This window comes from Pelecanus crispus, chromosome 2 (genome assembly GCF_030463565.1).
Source record: "Pelecanus crispus isolate bPelCri1 chromosome 2, bPelCri1.pri, whole genome shotgun sequence".
NCBI lineage: Eukaryota > Metazoa > Chordata > Aves > Pelecaniformes > Pelecanidae > Pelecanus > Pelecanus crispus.
The window spans coordinates 26693970-26714138 of NC_134644.1; the positions used below are offsets into that span (position 1 = coordinate 26693970).

Sequence of the window (20169 nt, forward strand, 5' to 3'; positions counted from 1 at the left end):
GGAGAATCACAAATATCAAAGGGTTCCTGATTTACTGTAATTGGATACAGAGGTAAGCGATGCAGTCTTACCCCTTGTTATCTGGGGAAAAGTAATCTTCAGTTATTTTTCAAAAGCAAAGAATTCCATTTATAAAATGACTTATTTCTTCACCTTAAAGAGTTGGCATGCACCTTAAAAGTGTTACAACAGTAGAAAAGACACTTTTTCTTTAAAAATGCCATGAGACATTTGTAGAACAAGCAATTATACACAGCAGCATTAAATGGTGCAAGCAAACAAAACAGATGCAAAGACTCTGCAGTTGGCAGATTATTGTTGCTTTCCTAACAGTAGATGCAACAGTTTCCATTTGCCACTCAGTTTGCCATGATTTTATTCAAAAGTCTGTTAGTTCACACAACTTAAGCAAGTACGGTTTTAGCTGCAGAATTTACAGTGACCTCCTCTTATATCTGATAACGGGGTTATTAGGTGTGTGTATCATTGTTGTATAATTTATAGTCGGAAAATAGTCATCGATGAGATCAAATTCATACAAACGAAGCAAAGTAGACCAAATAGTCTTAATCTGAACGTACGCAAAGTTTTCTCCAATGCAGCGATGACGGCCTAGAAGGAAAGCCATAAAGAGCAGTTAGAATACTCAATTATTAAATCACCTTTGCCAACAAGCTGACTTTAGAAATGTTATGCAGGCAGTAATTGCTTCTTTCCTTTCTAAATGTGAGGCTCTGATGCTGCACAGACGCCATTATGTAACTCCATCAAAGCCTGGTTTTTCTAAGCTGTCACTGCATGAAACAGACAGAGTAATTTAAATGAGACTGTGGTGTTCTGTCCTCACCAGAAGGCATTAATTCATGTATCGCCGAAGAAACATTTGCAACACTGAGAAAAGATAACAACTCTAACCCCACTGCGGTGGTATTTGCAAACTATTTTGGCAGTTGTGAACTCTACGCAGATTTTTGCTCTACCTTAAACTGACTTTATATTACCAGGTTTTCACCTTGCTTTGGAAAGACTTGAGTCAAGTATCACACATGCTAACCTAAACATTTGTTTTGATTGCTACTCCAAGTGATACATACAGCTATTACTAATGCAAAAGTACTGACTTCATTCTTTTAACAGCACTTTCACAGTAAGAAAACTTTCAGGCAGCAATAGAAAGAAGAAAAACAAATACATCCTCAGATGCTACAGCGTGAGGAGTTGCTGTACAAGACAACCAGTATGAACCATTTCAGCACGCAATCACTCGGGAAAGCACTGCCTTCTCTTACTCACCAGCGCCAAAGGGAACGTACGCAAATTTCTCTCCAGCTGCTGGGTTATCTTGGAGATACCGGTCAGGCTTGAAGTCTAGAGCATCCTTCCAGGAGTCCCTGAGTCTGTGGTTAACGGTGGGAGATACACAGACCTGATGGCCAGGGGGAATATCGTATCCAGCAACAGTCTACAAAACAAGAGACAAGACCCCACACATCACAAAATTTCTCCATTTAAAGTGTTAACTGAAGTGCTACATCGCAAGGCTTGAGTTTCAAAAGATATTTTGGCTAGGCTCATTTAAAATTAATGGAGCCTAATACGTTATGGTTTTAACAGTACAGGGCACAGTGTTCAAGTAGTTGCAGGAACCGTTCAGCTGCTTTATCAAGGCTGGCAATTCTACAGAAAGTGTTTTTAAAAAATGAATTAACTTAAAATTTGTTGAAAGCATTTGTCATGGGAGGGACATTCTTTTAAAAAATGATTTGACTTTCTATCTTATTTGTACAAACAGCAAGTTTTCTTTCAGATTTACCTAGCTTGTACTGTATTAAGTACAAGCCAAATTTTTCCAAGATAGCTATTAAAAATACTTGGCAAACAAACAAAAAAATTTTTAAATGGTAGCACCAAACTAAGAACTCAAGTGAGACTAACAGCTAAAAGAAAGGGTCAGTTCTGCTGCATAAGAGTACAAGTGGCTGTTACTAGGCCCCCTCAGAGCCTTCACTCCTCCAGGCTGAACAAACCCCGCTCCTTCAGCCTCTCCTCACAGGACAAGTGCTGCAACCCCGTGCCATCTTGGTGGCCCTCTGCTTGCCTCACTTCATCAACATCTCAATTGCTGGGGGCCGGAGGCATCCAAAACTGGACACAGATAATCCCAGATGAAGGTAACCACTATCACATTCAAGGCATTAGTTGCTTTCCTCAATCAACACTGACAGAACCCAGGATGCCATCAGCTTTCATCCCTGCCAGCAAACACTGCTCGCTCACGTTTTTCCTTCTGCCAACCAGGACACCCCCCCCCAGGCCCTTTCCAGCCCTGTTCTACTGAAGTGAAGGTAGCTGCCACAAGTCTACTCACCTGGGGAGTCTTGGCCATCCTCATCATGGTCATTATAGGAGGTCTAAGCCTTAGAGTTTCTTTTAGACAGCGATCCAGCAAACTGAGATCCTTGAGCTGAAAATACAGAGGAAATGATGTATCAAAATACAGCCAAGTTTATTCAACACAAACAAAACGGTATTTTATACCATTTAAAAACAATTTTTTTAAAAAAAATCAAAGAGTAAGCAGCTCATATTTACATGTACTTCATTAGCTACCCTGATTATTTTTTTTCCATTTGATTCACTTAAGAAGGAAAAAATCTCTGACCAGTGCAATCAATTGTGACTGGTTTCTTATTAAACTGTCTCAAAGCGTTTTCTAATGCCTAATTAAAGAAGAAGGTTACACTGCATCCCTTTCCTCAGTGGGAATATGAAGATCTTCCTCCTCTACAGAACTATCATTTCTTAAATAGAAATTGTAGGAACTGTAATTTCCTTAATCAACACTGATTAAAAAACAGTAGCAAGCTGAAAATTTACTTGGGAAAGGAGGAGATACATTGGCAAACAGTGTTATCACAGAGTGACTGGGCCAGATTATTATTCTAACACAAAGCATATGACTATATTACACGGGTTTTTTTGTTGGGGTTTGGGGGGATTTTTTTTTTTTTTTTTTTTAAATAAGCATCTAAAAGTATAAAAATACCCTGCAGGAATAATGTAACACACAAACCTGGTCGTAAGTTAATGGTGGCAGGTCATCCCCACAAACTGCTTTTTGTTCTGCATAGCACTGTTCCTGTATTGCTTTGTCTCTGGCTATGAAGAAGCCAAGCCAGGCACTGGTGGTGGAGGACGTGTGCTGCCCTGCGAGGAGCAGCCCGATAAGCATTCCAGCAATTTCATCATCTGTCAGCGGACGGCCATCCCTAGGTTGAAGGGTGTTACGTTAGAGCTTCATTTGATCAGGTTTCCAGTTACGGTACTATTTACAAAACCTTCTAATGTACTTCTTTCTCCTCTTTTGTTGCCAACTTTAAATGGAGCAGCAAAAGATGTAGGGGTAGGGAGAAGGGAGAACAGTGGGAGAGAGACTCTCTCGGAGCCTTAAAGAAAATCATTACTGAACAGCCAGCAAAGAGAAAGGAAGCAACCTCGTGACCACTGATGAAAATCTCAAGAAATCTAAATAATCATTTACAAGTAAAGTTTTTAAGCTGTTTTTAAGAATACAGCTAGGACCAATCGCTGGCAACAAAACCAATTCAGAACATGAGGGAATATTTCTTATTTTTTGATAGCTAGTTTTAACTGAAGAGCTCAAAGTTAAAGTAAAACATCCATGAATGACAAGTCTTCAAACCCTTTGCTTACTTGTATGAAGCATCAAGTAGAGTTTGGAGAATGTCATCTTCCTTCTCCTCAGACTTTCGACGTTTCTGGATAACCTTGTAGAAAATATTCTTTATTTCTTTGTGTGCTCGATCTCGACGTCTGCAATTCAAAACACTTCTATTAGCAACTTTGTATAAAGTAACATGTAAAATGCTTCTGAGGATTTATTGGGACATCTAGAACAGCTTACAAATAAGAAATAGCGGGGGGGGGGGGGGGGGGGGGGGCGGGGGGGAATCCAAACAACGAAGACGTTTAGATAAAAAGCTTAAGTTGCTTCATCTGTTATTTCTGGTACCTGAAGCTCGGCAGAGGTAGCCAACCTGGCAGAAGCCAGGCAGCATGAGTAAAACCCCCATCCAAATCGGCATACAGCTGAGCCACCTTCTCACTCAGTAAGCTTCTTATTTCTTTCCCATGTAAGCAATGACTCGCTGTCAAAATGATAAGTTCTGAAAGGGCTTCAAACAGGTCTGAGGAAAGATTTGAAAAACGTTACTGAAGATACATTTCAGATGAGACGTTATGTTTTACAGGTTATTCTTTATTTTGTGAGAGAGAAAGGTAACTGGACACAGATTAATAATTTTAAATAGAACTTTACATTGTTTTACTAGGAGAATGAAGCATCTAATTTTAAATTTCTGTGTGTCTATGAGGTCTCTCTTCAAACAACTTTTTAATTAGACTGATGATTTCAACAACTTTTTTCTAAGGTATTTCTAGAAATTTTTCTAGGGGAGCTAGTAATCCTTCCAAAGTAAGCTATACAGCACAAGCTCAATCCTTAATAAATATAAAAGAAGTCATACAAAAACTTAACCTTGAAATCCAAATCCATGGGAAACCAGTTAGTTTTGTTGCTCACTGAATTATTCTTATATAATAATATTTATACATTTAAATATAAAAGTATATATTATCATATAATTAACTATATATACTACAAATCATATACTTACAAAATAAAAATATATTAAAATATAGAAGTATTATATGTTACGTAACTATTATCTATTTAAATAGAAATATATATGTTTAAATAAATAATATTTCTGACACTGTCATGCCACTGTGGGCTTGCAACAATGGTGATGGGCTATGTCTAGCAGGCTAGTTGGGAAAGACGGGGGGAAATAAAAGAAGAATTCCCCTTAGTGGACTAACCTAACTGTATCAGCTTCAAGGATGCAGTTTTTCAGTGTAGAAGATCCCCGAGCCAAGATCTCCGACACAGGCTCCGGGAAGTCAGAGCAGTATCTTTTCCTAGGGACTAAGAAGTGGTTACGCTGAGCCGACTCATATCATGCAAAATGAGCACGATTCAGCCAGGCAACAGGTACACTCTCTAGGAGCTGACTAAGAAAACAAAAGTCAGATAGCCCTTCACTCCTTTCAATGATTTTCCAAGCAGCTTTATTCTCCAATAGCCTTATATTGAACAAAATCTGTATTTTGCACGTTTCTTTGGATGTTCAGCACAGTTTTACCTATGTCACTTTTAATTTCTTCAATATTGCAGTAAATGTTTTGCAAAAACATACTGCATTGGCCTTAATTCTTTCCCAGAAAATCGGAGGAACAATGCATCTGATCTTGCTTACTTTTTTCTCCACTCTCTCCCCATGATTTGAAATACTCCTTTGTTTCTTCTTCAATCACAGATACATGCTGTTTAAACTGGGCAATATTTAGCCCAGTTTTGAGCATCTTCTTCTGTTCCAAAAATACCTAGAGGAACCAAGACAGAAAAAGCAATCAGTACAAGGATCATTCACATGAATGTAATTAACAACTTCTTATCATTTGTACTATAAGAACACACAGAAGTAGAAAGAGATTATGATTAGGACTGCAGGCAACAGATACTCAAATTTAAATAATAGGTAATATTCCGTCTTTCACCTTCTTTGTTTTTCAAGCAAAAGTTTAGTAACATCCAAGTAAAATACTAGCTCAAGGGAGCTACAGTTCTCTCTTTTGCAGTACCAAAACAAAAAATAATTTTAGTATCTTTGTTAAACTTTATCCCTGAAGATACAAGAAGCATTCAAGATTGAAATATGGAATGCACTTCAGATACCTAATCACAAACGTAATCAGACCTGTCTTTGCAATGTCTGGATTCAGTCTGTGTTCCTTGTTATGTGGCCTCCTTGCTTTCTCTCCCCCAGAGCGTCTGTCTTCCCTCATGCAGCAATACCTTAAGTTGATATATAGACTATGCATACTAACAAATTACCAGAATTACTGGTAACTTCCTCCTTTTAAAGAGTAAGGGGTGGTGTTCCTAAACACATGACTGAAAGTCACTGTCAAGATTGATGAGAGAGAGACTTAACAGCCTGAGCAGAGAGAAGGGGGCCTTAAAATAAAGTTCTGGATGATCCATCAATGGCAGAACGCCAACAAAAGTTTGAACAGCTCTCTAATGCTTTCCCAGTAGATGCTATGGATGTCATCTATCTGGACTTCTGTAAAACCTTTGGCACAGTCCCCCACAGCATCCTTCTCTCTGAACTGGAATGATATGGATTTGATGGGTGGACTGTTTGGTGGATGAGGAATTGGTTGGATGGTCGCATCCAGAGGGTGGTGGTCAATGGCTCAATGTCCAGATGGAGATCGGTGACAAGTGGTGTCCCTCAGAGGTCCATATTGGGACGAGTGCTGTTTAATATCTTCATCAGTGACACAGACAGTGGGATCAAGTGCACCCTCAGCAAGTCTGCAGATGACACCAAGCTGAGTGGTGCAGTTGACATGCCTGAGGGACAGGATGCCATCCAGAGGGACCTGGACAAGCTGGAGAGGTGGGCCTGTGTGAACCTCATGAGGTTCAACAAGGCCAAGTGCAAGGTCCTGTACCTGGGATGAGGCAATCCCCAATATCAATACAGGCTGGGGGATGAAGGGATTGAGAGCAGCCCTGCAGAGAAGGACTTGGGGGTCTTGGTGGATGAAAAGCTGGACATGAGCCGGCAATGTGCGCTTGCAGCCCAGAAAGCCAACCGAATCCTGGGCTGTATCAAAAGAAGCGTGGCCAGCAGGTCGAGGGAGGTGATTCTGCCCCTCTGCTCCGCACTGGTGAGACCCCACTTGGAGTACTGCATCCAGCTCTGGAGTCCTCAGCACAGGACATGGACCTGCTGGAGCGGGTCCAGAGGAAGGACACAAAGATGATCCGAGGGCTGGAGCACCACTCCTATAAGGAAAAGCTGAGAGAGTTGGGGTTGTTCGGCCTGGAGAAGAGAAAGCTCTGGGGAGACCTTATTGCGACCTTTCAGTACTTGAAGGGGGCTTATAAGAAAGATGGGGAAAGGCTTTTTAGCAGGGCCTGTAGCGATAGGACAAGGGGCAATGGTTTTAAACTAAAAGAGGGTAGATTTAGACTAGATAGAAGGAAGAAATTTTTTATGATGAGGGTGGTGAAACACTGTAACAGGTTGCCCAGAGAAGTGGTAGATGCCCCATCCCTGGAAACATTCAAGGTCAGGTAGGACGGGGCTCTGAGCAACCTGATCTAGTTAAAGATGTCCCTGCTCATTGCAGGGGCAGTTGGACTAGATGACCTTTACAGGTCCCTTCCAACCCAAACTATTCTATGATTCTATGTCTGAAATGCAATCATGGTGGTAGCACTATGCAAAAAACCAGCTTGCCTCTAGCAGAATGCATTCTGGCTGCAACCGGACATGCTTGCTACCTCACCAGCTTCATATAGGGAAACACATAACTAGAGGTAATCAGTGTATGTCAATAGCAAAGTCCCTGCACCTTCTAGCTGTGGAAAAAAGTAGCCCAGGTGATTTTCTGAGGAACCTGAATCTACAGAGATAAAAAGGAAGAAGTCCTTCTAGTATCAAGGGTATGAATGAAGTAGACTTATCCACAGACATCCAAGGCTTACTGAGTAATACAAAAAGATTAATCTCTTGACTAAAGCAGAACTCAAACACACTCTAGGAAAAAAACTAGGGTAACTCTAAACCTTATTTCAGAAAAAAACAGTGTATGATGGACCAGTGAGGTAGGCCTTCATCATCCCTATATGCCTGAAGAACACAGTTGTAAGAAATGCCCATTTCCGAGGAGCTTATAGAAAGTTCTATAAAACTCCTGAAGGATGAGATTAGATCCCATTGAAGAACTAGTTCCTGAATGAAGACAGACATTCAAATCCATCCATGAACTGTACAGTGTGAAAGCAGAGGTCAAAACAGCTGTAACAAGTGGATGAACTTCTACAGAATTAAGAGACAAACCAGCGCCTTTCATTTTCAAGCAGACATCCCATGACAGTCAGAATCCAAAGACCAAGCACAACACAGTGAAAATCTGTCCAACTTACCAGTCTATGTCCATTTCATAGACGCTTCTCTGAAACTAGTATATACCAAAGAAGAACATGAAAGATGTATTGCATAGAATCATGTACCCTCTACACTCTAGCAGCTCCAAAACAGATCCCTCACTTTTTAAGCAAGACCTCCGACTGTTGGAACTGGTAGAAACAAGTCTGTTAGAATGGCCCCACTTGTGGAAGAGGTCTCCTAGGACACAAGAAATTATCTCCTACTTGTTATCCAGGCTGCAGTCCTGCTGGTTTCATTCACAAATGGATGGGAAGAGCTACACATAATCCATCAAGTGCAAAAAACCCCACCACCCAACCAACAACCAATCCTCTCCCCAAACTTTGCGACACTGTCTACCTACAATTTAACACTTCCTGGCAAAGCAAGAGACAACTAAGTTCTGCCTTACTTATTTACAAAGTGGCAAGGTGTTGGTAGTCACTTGTATACGAGATTTCCAAAAGAATGGGGTAAGAACAACATACCTACTTTGTGGATCACTGCAAAATGCCGGTGTGGAAGACAAGAGACTAGTGATTACTGCCCCTAAACCATGTAATTAAGAGGGCAACAATTACTGCAAGTACCTTCGGCAGGGGAGAATGAAGAGGCATGCTAAGGAGGAAGAGTCTTAATGGCCACAGAAACTATTACAAGTCAAATGAATGGCATCTATACAAACAAAATTAAGCCAAAACTGAAAATCCAAAAATAAAGTATATCACAATGCTGTTTCTGCCACCAGACTACTCTGTTGTACAGGCTGTTGATGTCAGCATACACGGAATACGAAGTCCCAGTGGAGCAAGTCTGTCCACAGAAAAGTTGGATTCTGCAGTTTAAGAGTCTGTCATGACAGACAACATGTACAAACAAGAAAGCAGCTACTGCTTAGCTTGGAAACAATGCCACATGACACAGCCACTGTGCTTCCAGACCCATGCAGACTGTAATCTGCAAACACTGACAGACTGATTTTTGTCCAAACAAGATAAACCTTGTGGTGCAAGTTGTCAAATTAATGCTCCTGTATCTAGATTTGGCGTGGCATAAATGAAAAATGATCGCTCTTAAAGTTCTCTCAGAAGGAAGACCTAAAGTTGCTTGTAAGGGAAAAGTAAACTGCAGTCAGTGGCATGCTGTAAGCGAAGGAAAAAGAGACTCACTTCTTAGTTTTTCCTCTATGGTGGGATTAGATGGTTCCTAGAACAAACATCCAACTGAGACAATTCACCAACTGCATTGCTGCCAGAATTACGTATGAACACACAACCCCATCATACAGAGCCAAGAGCTCAGGGCTGCCTACTCAGAATTTACATTATGCTACTTTTCTACTCACATTTAAAATACATACCGTATTAGGGACATCATAAGCAACTCCCTTGCCAAAAACTGGTGTAGTTAACCGAGAGTATACATCTTCTGCATTCAAATCTTCATTTTTACTATTGAAGAGCAGAGCAGCAGCATCACTACCCAGTAAGTATGTGAATGTCTTGCCAACCATAGTGAAACTGAATACAGGTCCATACTAAGAGAGAAAAAAAATACCAGTTTATTTTAAATAAGAACACAAATCATTAAATCCGTATCTCTTTATGTACAGGCTTCCATAAATCACTCTCCTAAGTGTCTAGAGACTTAATAAAGACATATTTTAAACCACATTTAAATTCTGTTCTCAATATACTTAATAGTGATATCTAACATTATAATGAATACACATGATCTTGCACATTTTAAAACCATTTAGTTTAAAAAATGTAAACAAAAGATCAATTACACTGCAAAAACTAGCAGGAAGATTACAGCACATATAGCCTCCAGTAATCTATAAACACTGTCTCAAAAAATTCTGGATTTGGAGTTATGCACAGATAGTTAAGAGCAAATAAGATTTAAAAGTTTAAAGGTCATCTCCAGCAGATCTTCACATACTAAATCTGGCTTTCTCTAAGCTAACCAAGCTAAGATTTAAGCTTATGTTTTAGACATTGTGAAACAGATCAATAAATCTTATTTCATTGGAATTAAGGCTCTACTGCCTTAGTCCATTTCTTTTGCACTGTTATGGTACAAAACCTGCTGAGGTTTTATACACCAGCCCTTTTAACATTGGAGAGGGCCTTACACGTCATCAGATTGCCTGCAGAGGTGGTCAGCTACATTCCAGCCCGGTCACAGATTAGTAAAAAGTGACACTGAAAGTTCCCAATTAAGGCGAGAAATAACGTCACGAAAATGGCTTTTTAATTGACTTGGGATTCAGCTGTGAGCATTATCCAAAAACACAGGCGTATTTTTTTAAATCTAAATCACAAGATATATCTCAGAAAACACTATTTCTCTAACAGCAATGTACCTAAAGAGATCTGAAGAAACCAGAGCCTACTCTGCACACTGCATTCCATATCTGAGGCGGTAAATGAGAAAGAACTGCTTTTAAACAGGCTCCAGATAGAGAACTTAATAGATACACAAAAATATTTTAGCATATGCTCAGCCAGTCATGTGGGAAAACATACCTTGTCATAAGCATTTTCCAAAAATTCAATGGGACTTTTTCCAAATGCGATTGCATGTCCAAGGAAAGGGATGCTTGATGAGATATAAGGTGGGTATTTCTGAGGAAAAAAGAGAAAAATAAATAGTGAATTTTCTTCAGAGAGTAATGAAATCATGTCCATTTACATAAAAGTAAACACAGAAGAGGCTTCAGACAGGTTTCGTTTAAACTTTTTTTGTGAAAAGGCCAACTTTAGACAACTGATTTTTTTTTTTTAAACAGAGTAACAGCGAGCCACATTTAAAAGCAACAGAGGTTAAAATAAAATGAATGCGATGAAGATTCTTGCTAACCTGCCCCCGAAAGCAAAGCGCAAAGATACCGCAATTGGCAAGAAGGCCGTCAGAACCAAAACAGCGCTGACCATTTGTTAAAACAGCCGCCCAAAAGCACCGACCCGAATTTCACACGTAGGTGGGAGCCGCCTTCTCAGCGGCGCTGGTGGAAGAGCAGCGGGCACGGCCTTTGCCTCCCCAGAGCCGCAGCCCCGCCGCCTCAGGCGGCACCAGCCAGCTGGGCGCAGGGGCAAACGGCGGCAACGCTCCCCTCAGAAGCCGTCCCCGGGGGTGCGGGGCACGCTGCTCGCTCGCCAGAGCCTGCTCCCGCCCTGGGGTTTTACCGCCCGTTTCTTCGGGCTCCCCGAGAAGGGCTCTGCGGAGGCGAGCGCACCGCTGCTCCTCCGTCCCTCCCGCCGCCCGCACCCTGAGGGGCGGCCGCCCGGCCCCCTCCGGCCCCGCTCCCTCTCCCCTGCGGTCGCCCCGCCGCGACCATCCCCCCGCCCGTGGGCGGGCGGCGCAGGCCTCCAGGTCCCCTGGGCCGGCCCATCGCCTCTCCCCGGCCCCGCCGCGGGCGGCCCGAGGCTCCGCGCGTCCCCCGGCGCCTACCCTCCGGTCGGACCCGACGTGGCGCCGGTAACCCAGCTGGAACAGGTAGCCGAGGCTCAGCGCGAAGGCGGAGGCGGCCAGCACCAGGGAGAGGGGGTTGCCGACGGCCACCCGCTCCAGCAGGGACCCGCCGACCTCCATCAGGCTCAGCATCCCCTCCGCGCCCGCCGCCGCCGCCCGCCGGGCTGCCGGCACCCGCGGGGCGGGGCCTGCGGCCGCCACGCCCCCCCGCGCTGGCCCGATCTCTGCCCATGTGACGATAGCGGCCGCCTGAGCCAACCGGCGGCCGCGCGCCACGGCGTGACGGCATCTGCCGGGCTGCAGGGGGCGCCGCCGGGGGGGGGGCCGCGCTCGCTGATTGGCGGCCGCTGGGGGCCGGCGGGCGCGGCGGCCGCGCCTCAGCCCTCAGCCCCGGGCCCGGCCGCCCAGCGCGGCCCTTGAGCGCGGCGCGGAGCCCGCGCTGCCGCCTCCCGCCGCCGCTTCCCCGCTCCCCAGGGGCTGCCCGCCGCGGGGGCTGCGCCCGGGGCCGCCCCGGAGCGCCCGCTCGCCAGCCTCCTCGCTCTGGGCCTGACCAGGCCGAGCGCTGCCGCCGGCCCGTCGCTGGCCGCCCCGGTGGCCTCTGCCGCCCTCCGCGGAAGCCCCGCTCAGCCCTGTGGGCCGCAGCAGCTCCCTGGGGCCGCAGCCCCGAGGGTAGGAGTGCGCCGGGGGAGAAGCAGGCGTGGGGTGAAAGCACGCGTGGAGGAAACACGCGGAGAAAACACGCGGGAATAAAACTCGCATGGGATAAACTCCTGTGGACAAACAAAGCGTGCAAATGTACTCGTGTGCGCTCAGCTGAACTCATGGCGGGGGAGGCGTGGGCATGAAGGTATGAGCTCCCACGGCAGACACACGTGTGGGTGTGAACTTGCGTGGGGTAAACACGGGGAGAAATTCATGTGGTGTGAACTTATGTTGGGGTGTGGGGGTGTGAAACGCACACGTGGAGAAACATGGGTGGGGGCCATCATGCGTGGGGATGACCTGCACCTGAGGGCCTGCCTGGGGTAACCCACATCAGGTAATCCACACCAGGTAATCCATGCCAGATAACTCACCTGGAATAACCCACAATGGGTAATCCACCTGACATGACCCACACCGGGTAACTGACCCACACCAGACAATCCACGCTGGATAACCCACCCAGGATAACAACCCACACCAGGATAACCCACACCAGGGTAACCCACCTGGGAGAACCTACGCCAGAATGACCCACCCGGGATAACCCATGCCAGAAAACCCACACGGGATGACCCACCCATGGTAACCCACCCTGGATAACCCACACCAGAGAATCCAGCCGGGACAACCCACCCATGGTAATCCACACCGGATAACTCCCCTGGACAACTGTATTATACCAGCAGCATTACCCAGACAGCTGAGCAGACAGACACCCGCTCTGTGCAGCAGAAAAAGGTCGGTCTCTGCCCAGCACATGCTGTGGTGGTCGATGCTTTTTGCATGTCAGGCCTTTCTTTGCCCAACGATCGCAGTTGCAAAAATCACGCCACTTCAAAAGATTCCACAGATGGGGCCCTACAACAGCTGTATTAAAAAGACTAAGTTTAAGAGAGGATGCTTGCTTTAGAAGCCATGGCAGATCACAGCAGTATACATTAAAAACTGGAAAGCTGTCGTCTTCTCGGTTGTTTGCTTCATCACCCTCTTACCTGGTGATGTATTTACACTCTTCGGGGGCATAGTTCAATGCTTACATTTTACTAATGGATTGAATGCCTGATACTCGCTACTCAGCTCAAGTTGCTGTAGATTTCTCAGTGATGTAACAGACTTGGGGAGCTGGCCGATATTACTATTATTTGCAATTAAACAGACCACATACTCCAGTTCCCCTGTGCTGTCTGGAATTTGCTTTCATGCATTGTAAGATATGTCCAGTTCCCTGGGGCAAAGCAGTTTAGATAGCTCCTCTGGAATTTTAGTGAGCTGATAAAGAAATAAAGCCATTTATTTAGATACAACTCCTTCTCTTCGACAAAAAGTTTTAAAAAGTAACTTTCCTGCAGGCAAAATAACATTCCGTAATTTACTTCCAACAATAAAAGCTTCTGACCTTCATTTCTAGTGGAAGCTAACTCAGTATTTTCCAATAAAAATACGGATGCTGAGCACAGAAATTTGCAGGGAAGCTTTTTAGACATGATAACAGAAAGGCAATAAATAACATGCAGTAGAAGAATACCTCCACAGCTGGAGCTTTAGGAGAAGGTCTTTTGGTTATTATCGTTAATGAAAAATCTTACCCTCTCAGAACACTCTAATTCTATTTTCTGTTTTCCTCAGCCACAAGGAAATGAAACATGTATTTTTCTTCTTTTTGATTCTGTTCTTACTTTGGTCTTTTCTAATTTTTATTTTCCTTCTTGGAACTTCAACTGTCCTCCAATTATTGTGGAAACTAAAGCTACAGCTCTCTGATAAATGGACGTGAGATCACATACTTTTTGCTCCTGGGTCTGAAGAAAGCCAGCCCTTGGAAAGGATCACAACCACATTTGAAATCATATAAAGAAATATGAGCCTTTTCTGAAATCAGGTATGAAATACTGATTTTGCAAATTCTGGTGAAAAGAGAGATTTAAATGCCTAACTCATCAGGAGATTCTTTTGCCCTGTTCCTTAGTATTAAAAAAAAAAAGAAATTAAACTTTGGATTTTAGAAATGTGAAGCAATTTTCTCTGCTATAAGAAATCAGGGATCCAACATAGCTTTTCTTGTTTGAATCAGTGCAAGTTTAATGACAACTAATTTTAAGAAGTATGACATGAGTTGGAAGGATTTGTTCGTTTCAGAGAGGAATCTCAGAGGGAGGATTATCTACCAAATTCCAGCTAGTCGTTTTTGTCTCTTGATATCCATTGGGATGGAAAATACCTACATTCCTAACAGTACTAGAAAAACAAAAAAATAGATGATCTATTTCAGATCAGTCTGATTATTAAAATAAGACCTCAAGATATACCTCAATAACACTATATACCATGAGGTTCATGTCTAGTATTTTTCATTAAAAGAGAATCCAAATTGATTTTTGTCCAGTTCTGATATAAAAAATAGGTAAAGATAGACATGTATTTGCATCTTGTCGTGGTTTAGCCCCAGCCAGCAACTAAGAACCACGCAGCCGCTCACTCACTCCCCCTACCCCGATGGGATGGGGGAGAGAATCGGAGTGAGAAACACTCCTGGGTTGAGATAAGAACAGTTTAATAATTGAAATAAAGTAAAATAGTAATGATAATAATAATATAATAATGATGATGATAATAATAATATACAAAGCAAGTGATGCACAATGCAATTGCTCACCACCCACCGACCGATACCCAGACAGTTCCCGAGCAGCGATCGCTGCTCCCCGGCCAACCCCCCCAGTTTATATACTGAGCATGATGTCACATGGTATGGAATAGCCCTTTGGTCAGTTTGGATCAACTATTCTGGCTGTGCCCCCTCCCAGCTTCTTGTGTACCTGGCAGAGCATGGGAAGCTGAAAAGTCCTTGACTAGCATAAGCAGTACTTAGTAACAACTAAAACATCAGTGTGTTATCAGCATTATTCTCATACTAAATCCAAAACACAGCACTACACCAGCTACTAGGAAGAAAATTAACTCTATCCCAGCCAAAACCAGGACACCTCTCTAGAAACTGTTTTTCTGCTCTTTATTTACTCTAGGTCTATTCACACACAGGAGCTTTTACATCTGTCAGGAGGAAGTCTATTAATACTAATTTTGCAGCCCATTCCTTCGACACACTGCCAATGTCTCCAGTGAAGAAAGATGACATATTTCAAAAGGAAAAGATGCAAACTGGTTGTTTGACATGTTTAGGTATTTGATCACTTCCAGATTGCTAATCGGGAAAGGAATACTCATTATCTGATTATTTGAAATATCAAGCATTTTTAAAAACTTTAAGGAACACAGTTCAATGAGTCACACTGACTAGGGTCTAACAGCAGTACCTGGAGAGCCTTCCTCTCGGACACCACTGCTGGCATGCTATTGATTTCATTCTCATTTACACCCAAGTAAACTAGATTTGTAAGGCTACACAGGCATGCAGAAAATGAAGACAGTTTGTTTTTGTTTAACTCTAGATGCTCCAAATCTTTAATGTCAGAAATTCCAGGTATTATTTCTGAAATAGAGTTGCCACTAAGATTTAAGGGTTTAAGATCAAATAGTGCACACAATGCATTTGGAAACTGAGAGAGCTTATTATTGGTTATCCGTATACAATTTTTTAATTCAACAGGAACATATGTTAATGTGTTTCCAGAAAACACTATTTTGGAGAGGTCTTTTAAATGTGATATTTGTTCATCCAGTAAGTCCAGTAGGTTTCTACTTAAAGATAACTCCTTTAAATGTTTAAATCTGTGAATACTAGCAGGAAGTTGGGTTAATTGATTATTATGTATAATGAGATGTTTCAACGTGGTACAGTTGCAAAGATAATCTGTAATGCTTTTGAATAAATTTGCAAGGTTCAGAAACCTAAGTTCTCGTAAATTCTCCACTTTAGCTGAAAGAAACTCCAATTTGTTATCATCAACTCTGAGTTCTTTTAGTTTTGTCAACCAGAAAATCCGCACAGGCAAAAATATAAGATTATAGTTACTAATTGAAAATTCTTGTTGTTTCTTGAGCTCTTTAATACCCTCTGGTAAACTCTGAATCAAGTTCTCATATATGCTGAGATTAGGAATGTAGCAGAGATTACTAGATGAGAAAGGTAGCAGAGAACCCTTGGGAATATTGAGATTTGACTGGAATCAACATTGAGTACCTTCAAATTCTTCATGTCAGCTACGGTATCTGGTGAAATTTTTAGCTTGTTCTCTGCAAGATCTAAAGTTTCAAGTTTTTTCAGTGCAAAAGGAAATTCATCAATATTGTTTTGATTGAGAGAGTTCCTTAATATTTACAAGCTTTGACAATTCTTTAGGGAGACATGATAACTGGTTGTGACTGACATTCAGTACTGTCAGTTTATGAAGTAAGGGTATTTCTGGTGGCAACAGTGTCAGTCTATTTCTTTCAAGTAACAGGATCTCCAGATTAGTTAGATTAACTATATTTGAATGCAGCGTTTTTATTTCATTGCTGTGAAAGAGCAAATACTTCACATTTGGGGTTTCAAAAGCAAGCAGAGGCATGTTCCCTAGTCCTTTATCATTTAGTCTAAGTGTGAAATTCTCATCTTTTTCTTCAGACAACAGATACGACGATCCATTTTCATCACATAGTTTCATTGCTGATGGTAATGTGACTGGTCTGGCACCTCCACTGCCAGCTTCTGAAAGGACTTGGTTGAGTTCTCCAGTATCCTTTTCGGCTGATGTAAGTGGTGTGCATTTTCTCACACCTGTTTCAGAGACACCTTGAGGCACTGTGGCAGCATTTATCTCAGCTAAGAATTCACATTCATACCTTTGTTCAGGCAAATCACTTCTTGATCTATTTTCCATCATTGTTCCTTTTTCTGGGTTGCTAGTTGATTCTTACCAGTATTTTTTAATAAATCAAACTAAATGTGAAACCTATATGGAATAATATGTTTTAACATTAGTAGACTGAGCTAGCAATTTTAGTAAGAGATCTTGATAAAAATCTAGACTTCTTCCACATCTGTGAATTCTTCCAGTTCTCTGTTTACCCCCAAAAATGAATTACTTTACTGCAGTGCTTGCTACTGTAATACCTTGGTTTTCCAGACAATAGACTGCAGATCACAAAACATACACCACAAATGTGTGATTTGTTGCTTGACATTTCATAGAACAGCCTGACCTATCTCAGACAACAGGCACTGCTCAGCTTAGCAGACGTTCTGCAGTTCTCCAGAGCTGTGTTTGCATATTCTTCCTGCTTTAATCTGTAATTTACTATGTCAAACTTTTGTTATCTTGCACTAGTGATGTATCATCATAAAAAACAGTATTTTTGCAACTTCACTTGACTTCCAGTTGACAAACCAAAGGTATTAGTTGATGCCTTCCTCTCCCCTTACAGGCAGATTTATACCATCCTATGACGTAAGTCTTCAAACACAAGTCCTTCAAATAGATCTATGTTTTTTCCTAGTTCTTTTAATGAAAGTCTTTCCGCTGATGGGGTAAAGTTGTACAAAATTATTATAATATCCTTACCCCATATTAATAAAAGAGCTTTCAGGTCAAGCAGAACCTTTGCAAACCACGTACATTGTTTCTGTTGAGCCTGTACGTGCATTTTTTTAGTCACAGCCCATTTTCTGAAGCATATCTAGCCATGAGCTAACAACGGTAGGGAACCCCCTACCTTTTTAGACTAACATTTCCCTGTCACCAAAGCAGCAGCCAGGACATCTGGGCTGCGTGAGGGGTTTCCCTCAGGACCAAGGCTTTCCTCTCAGACAAGCCGCTGCCTTCCCCGTGCCGCAGGCAGAACCAGCCCCTGAACTCAAACAGCTCCCGGCCGGGGGGAAAGGAGGCTGGCACCCCATCTCGGCACCCACCTCAGCCTCCACCACACCAAGCCCTGGTGCTGGGAAAGCCGCGCCAGTGCAGCATCAGGGCGCGACACTGGAGCCAGAGCCATGATAGAGTCTGCAAATTTAAGGCCAGAGTCCAATTTGTGGGTGATTGTGAGTTTTGCCGCAGTTCAGCCTGTCGGTCAACCTCAAATCACGCAGCTTTGCTTCACCACGGCAAAAGGCAGCCAGTAGTGGATGGGTCCACTCCTCGCTCACAGTGAGGCCTGAACAACCCTGAGGTCAGCATGCTAGCCTGACAATTAATTATTTTGCTTGATAAAATTGTGCCTGTTTTTCAGAGTTTTAAGTTTTCAGTTACTCTTTTGCCTTACTGTGCCTGGCTGGAGTATTCTACTCTCAGATCTTTGCTTCACCAGCTATACAGTTACTCAATTTTTAAAAAAAGTGCTTGTAAGATAAGCTATAGGAGGTGAGCCTCTTGCTTACAAAGGCATAATTTTCAGACTTGCCATTCTTGCAGCTCATTTTCTGGTTTTTTTTTTTTTGTTTTGTTTTTTTTTGTTTTGTTTGGTACAGATAAGAGGATTGTTACTAGTGGTCTGTCTCTACAGCGTTGGATTTCTCTCTGTTCCAATTTTACATTTCCCGACTTTTAGATGAAGAGATTGTACTCACCTTCTTTGTTGCAGCAACACAACTGAAACTCCTATGTACCCAGGTACCAGAAACCTGCTAGGACTGTGCAACCAGGCTTTCACTGCTTAATGATTCCAATGACACACAACATCTGCAAACTTCTGGTTTGCCATGATTAAGTTTCCAGTTTTCCTGATGAATTCCTGAGGGGTTTCCAAGGTGCACTACCGTAATTTGTAGTCACCATGGGACCTTTGCTGTAAGCCTCTCTGATGATCTTCCTTCATACCTTGCAAAGATGAGCCTGTTACAAAATACTGGTCTTTGGAAGTAATACCTGCTTGGTAAGACACTTGATGGCAGTTTCATGCTGGCTGCAATAACAAAAACAACAAACATGACTTGTTGCAATTTATTGAGTAGTAGTAAATAAGAATCTAGCAAAAAGAACTATACAGCAATAAGGCATATTAATACTGTTGTTAAATACGCAACTGACACGCATTTTAACATTTTTCCTCTTGTTTTCTAACAAAGTGCTATGTAGAGAAGTGTATTTCTGATACCAGTGCCAAGTTAGAGCAAGGGTGCACTACAAAGGACCTGACTGTTGCACTGTTTACCTTAAATAAAATGTAACAATCCATTTACCATTATTTATGCCAGTGAAGTTTAAGTAGAAAAGTATAGCTTGCTAGGAAGATTGCAAAATATAAGAGTCTCCCATTCACTTTTTTTAACTGCTTACTACTTTAATTTCTTAAACAGGACTTACTAGTAGTAAGGTATGAGTAAAGTTACTACACAACAGCACAGTTTCTAACATTCATTTTAACTTTTATTTGAAAACTTAGCGGCAAGTGCTAATTTTTTTTTAAACTTTTTTACAAAATATTGCACACTGTTTTAGCATGCAGTTTACATGGAAAAAATAGTCAAGTGCACTTAAAACCCTGAAATACAACCAGAAATTTTAAAGATTTGTGTTATGGATACTATTTTAACATACAAGGATACATTTCAGACTGCATAGGGTCCCACCTTACACCTGGGACCCAACTTGTTGAGACCCAATCCTGATTCTGCAAAGAGCAGGCATAATGCTTACAAAATGTAGCCAAGTTTCTTGCATTATAAATCTTCATTCCTGCATCCTGCACTGCTTGTAGCCTCAAGAAACTGAAGTAATGAGTAGGAAAATTAGTTCAACAGAAATAACTTAGTACCTCCTATATGAGTTTTTGTTACTGCAGATATGTTGCAATCCAGGGTAATATTTATTAAACTTTCTGAAGTCCTCTGAGTAAGAGTCATTTGTAAATCTGTATCTCCCCCTCCATATACACATTTTATATTGCACAGCAAAAGTAAAAATCCATTTTTTTTTAAAAAACAAGCATGCTAGACATTTAATATGGCTTCTGAATGATT

At 42.3% G+C, this 20169-nt stretch overlaps 1 protein-coding gene across 1 annotated transcript; it reads right to left on the minus strand.

Moving 5' to 3' along the window:
- Positions 1-364: 364 nt before the first annotated feature.
- CYP51A1 (cytochrome P450 family 51 subfamily A member 1) lies at positions 365-9618 on the minus strand. The gene is made up of 8 exons (XM_075705585.1): positions 9451-9618; positions 5340-5466; positions 4034-4208; positions 3715-3834; positions 3074-3269; positions 2369-2464; positions 1294-1462; positions 365-612 (listed from the first exon to the last, which is right to left on the minus strand). The coding sequence occupies exons 1-8, from the start codon at positions 9601-9603 to the stop codon at positions 434-436; spliced, it is 1215 nt and encodes a 404-aa protein (XP_075561700.1). The 5' UTR covers positions 9604-9618; the 3' UTR covers positions 365-433.
- Between the last annotated feature and the right edge of the window lie 10551 nt (positions 9619-20169).

Excerpts from the sequence above, each read along its gene's own strand:
- CYP51A1 (XM_075705585.1), bottom strand. The coding sequence starts at position 9,603 with ATGGTTGGCAAGACATTCACATACTTACTGGGTAGTGATGCTGCTGCT. Across the intron at positions 4,209-5,339 it reads GGGAGAGAGTGGAGAAAAAA|ACCTGTTTGAAGCCCTTTCA; the intron begins GTAAGCAAGATC and ends ATCTTTCCTCAG. Across the intron at positions 3,835-4,033 it reads CTACCTCTGCCGAGCTTCAG|ACGTCGAGATCGAGCACACA; the intron begins GTACCAGAAATA and ends TTTGAATTGCAG.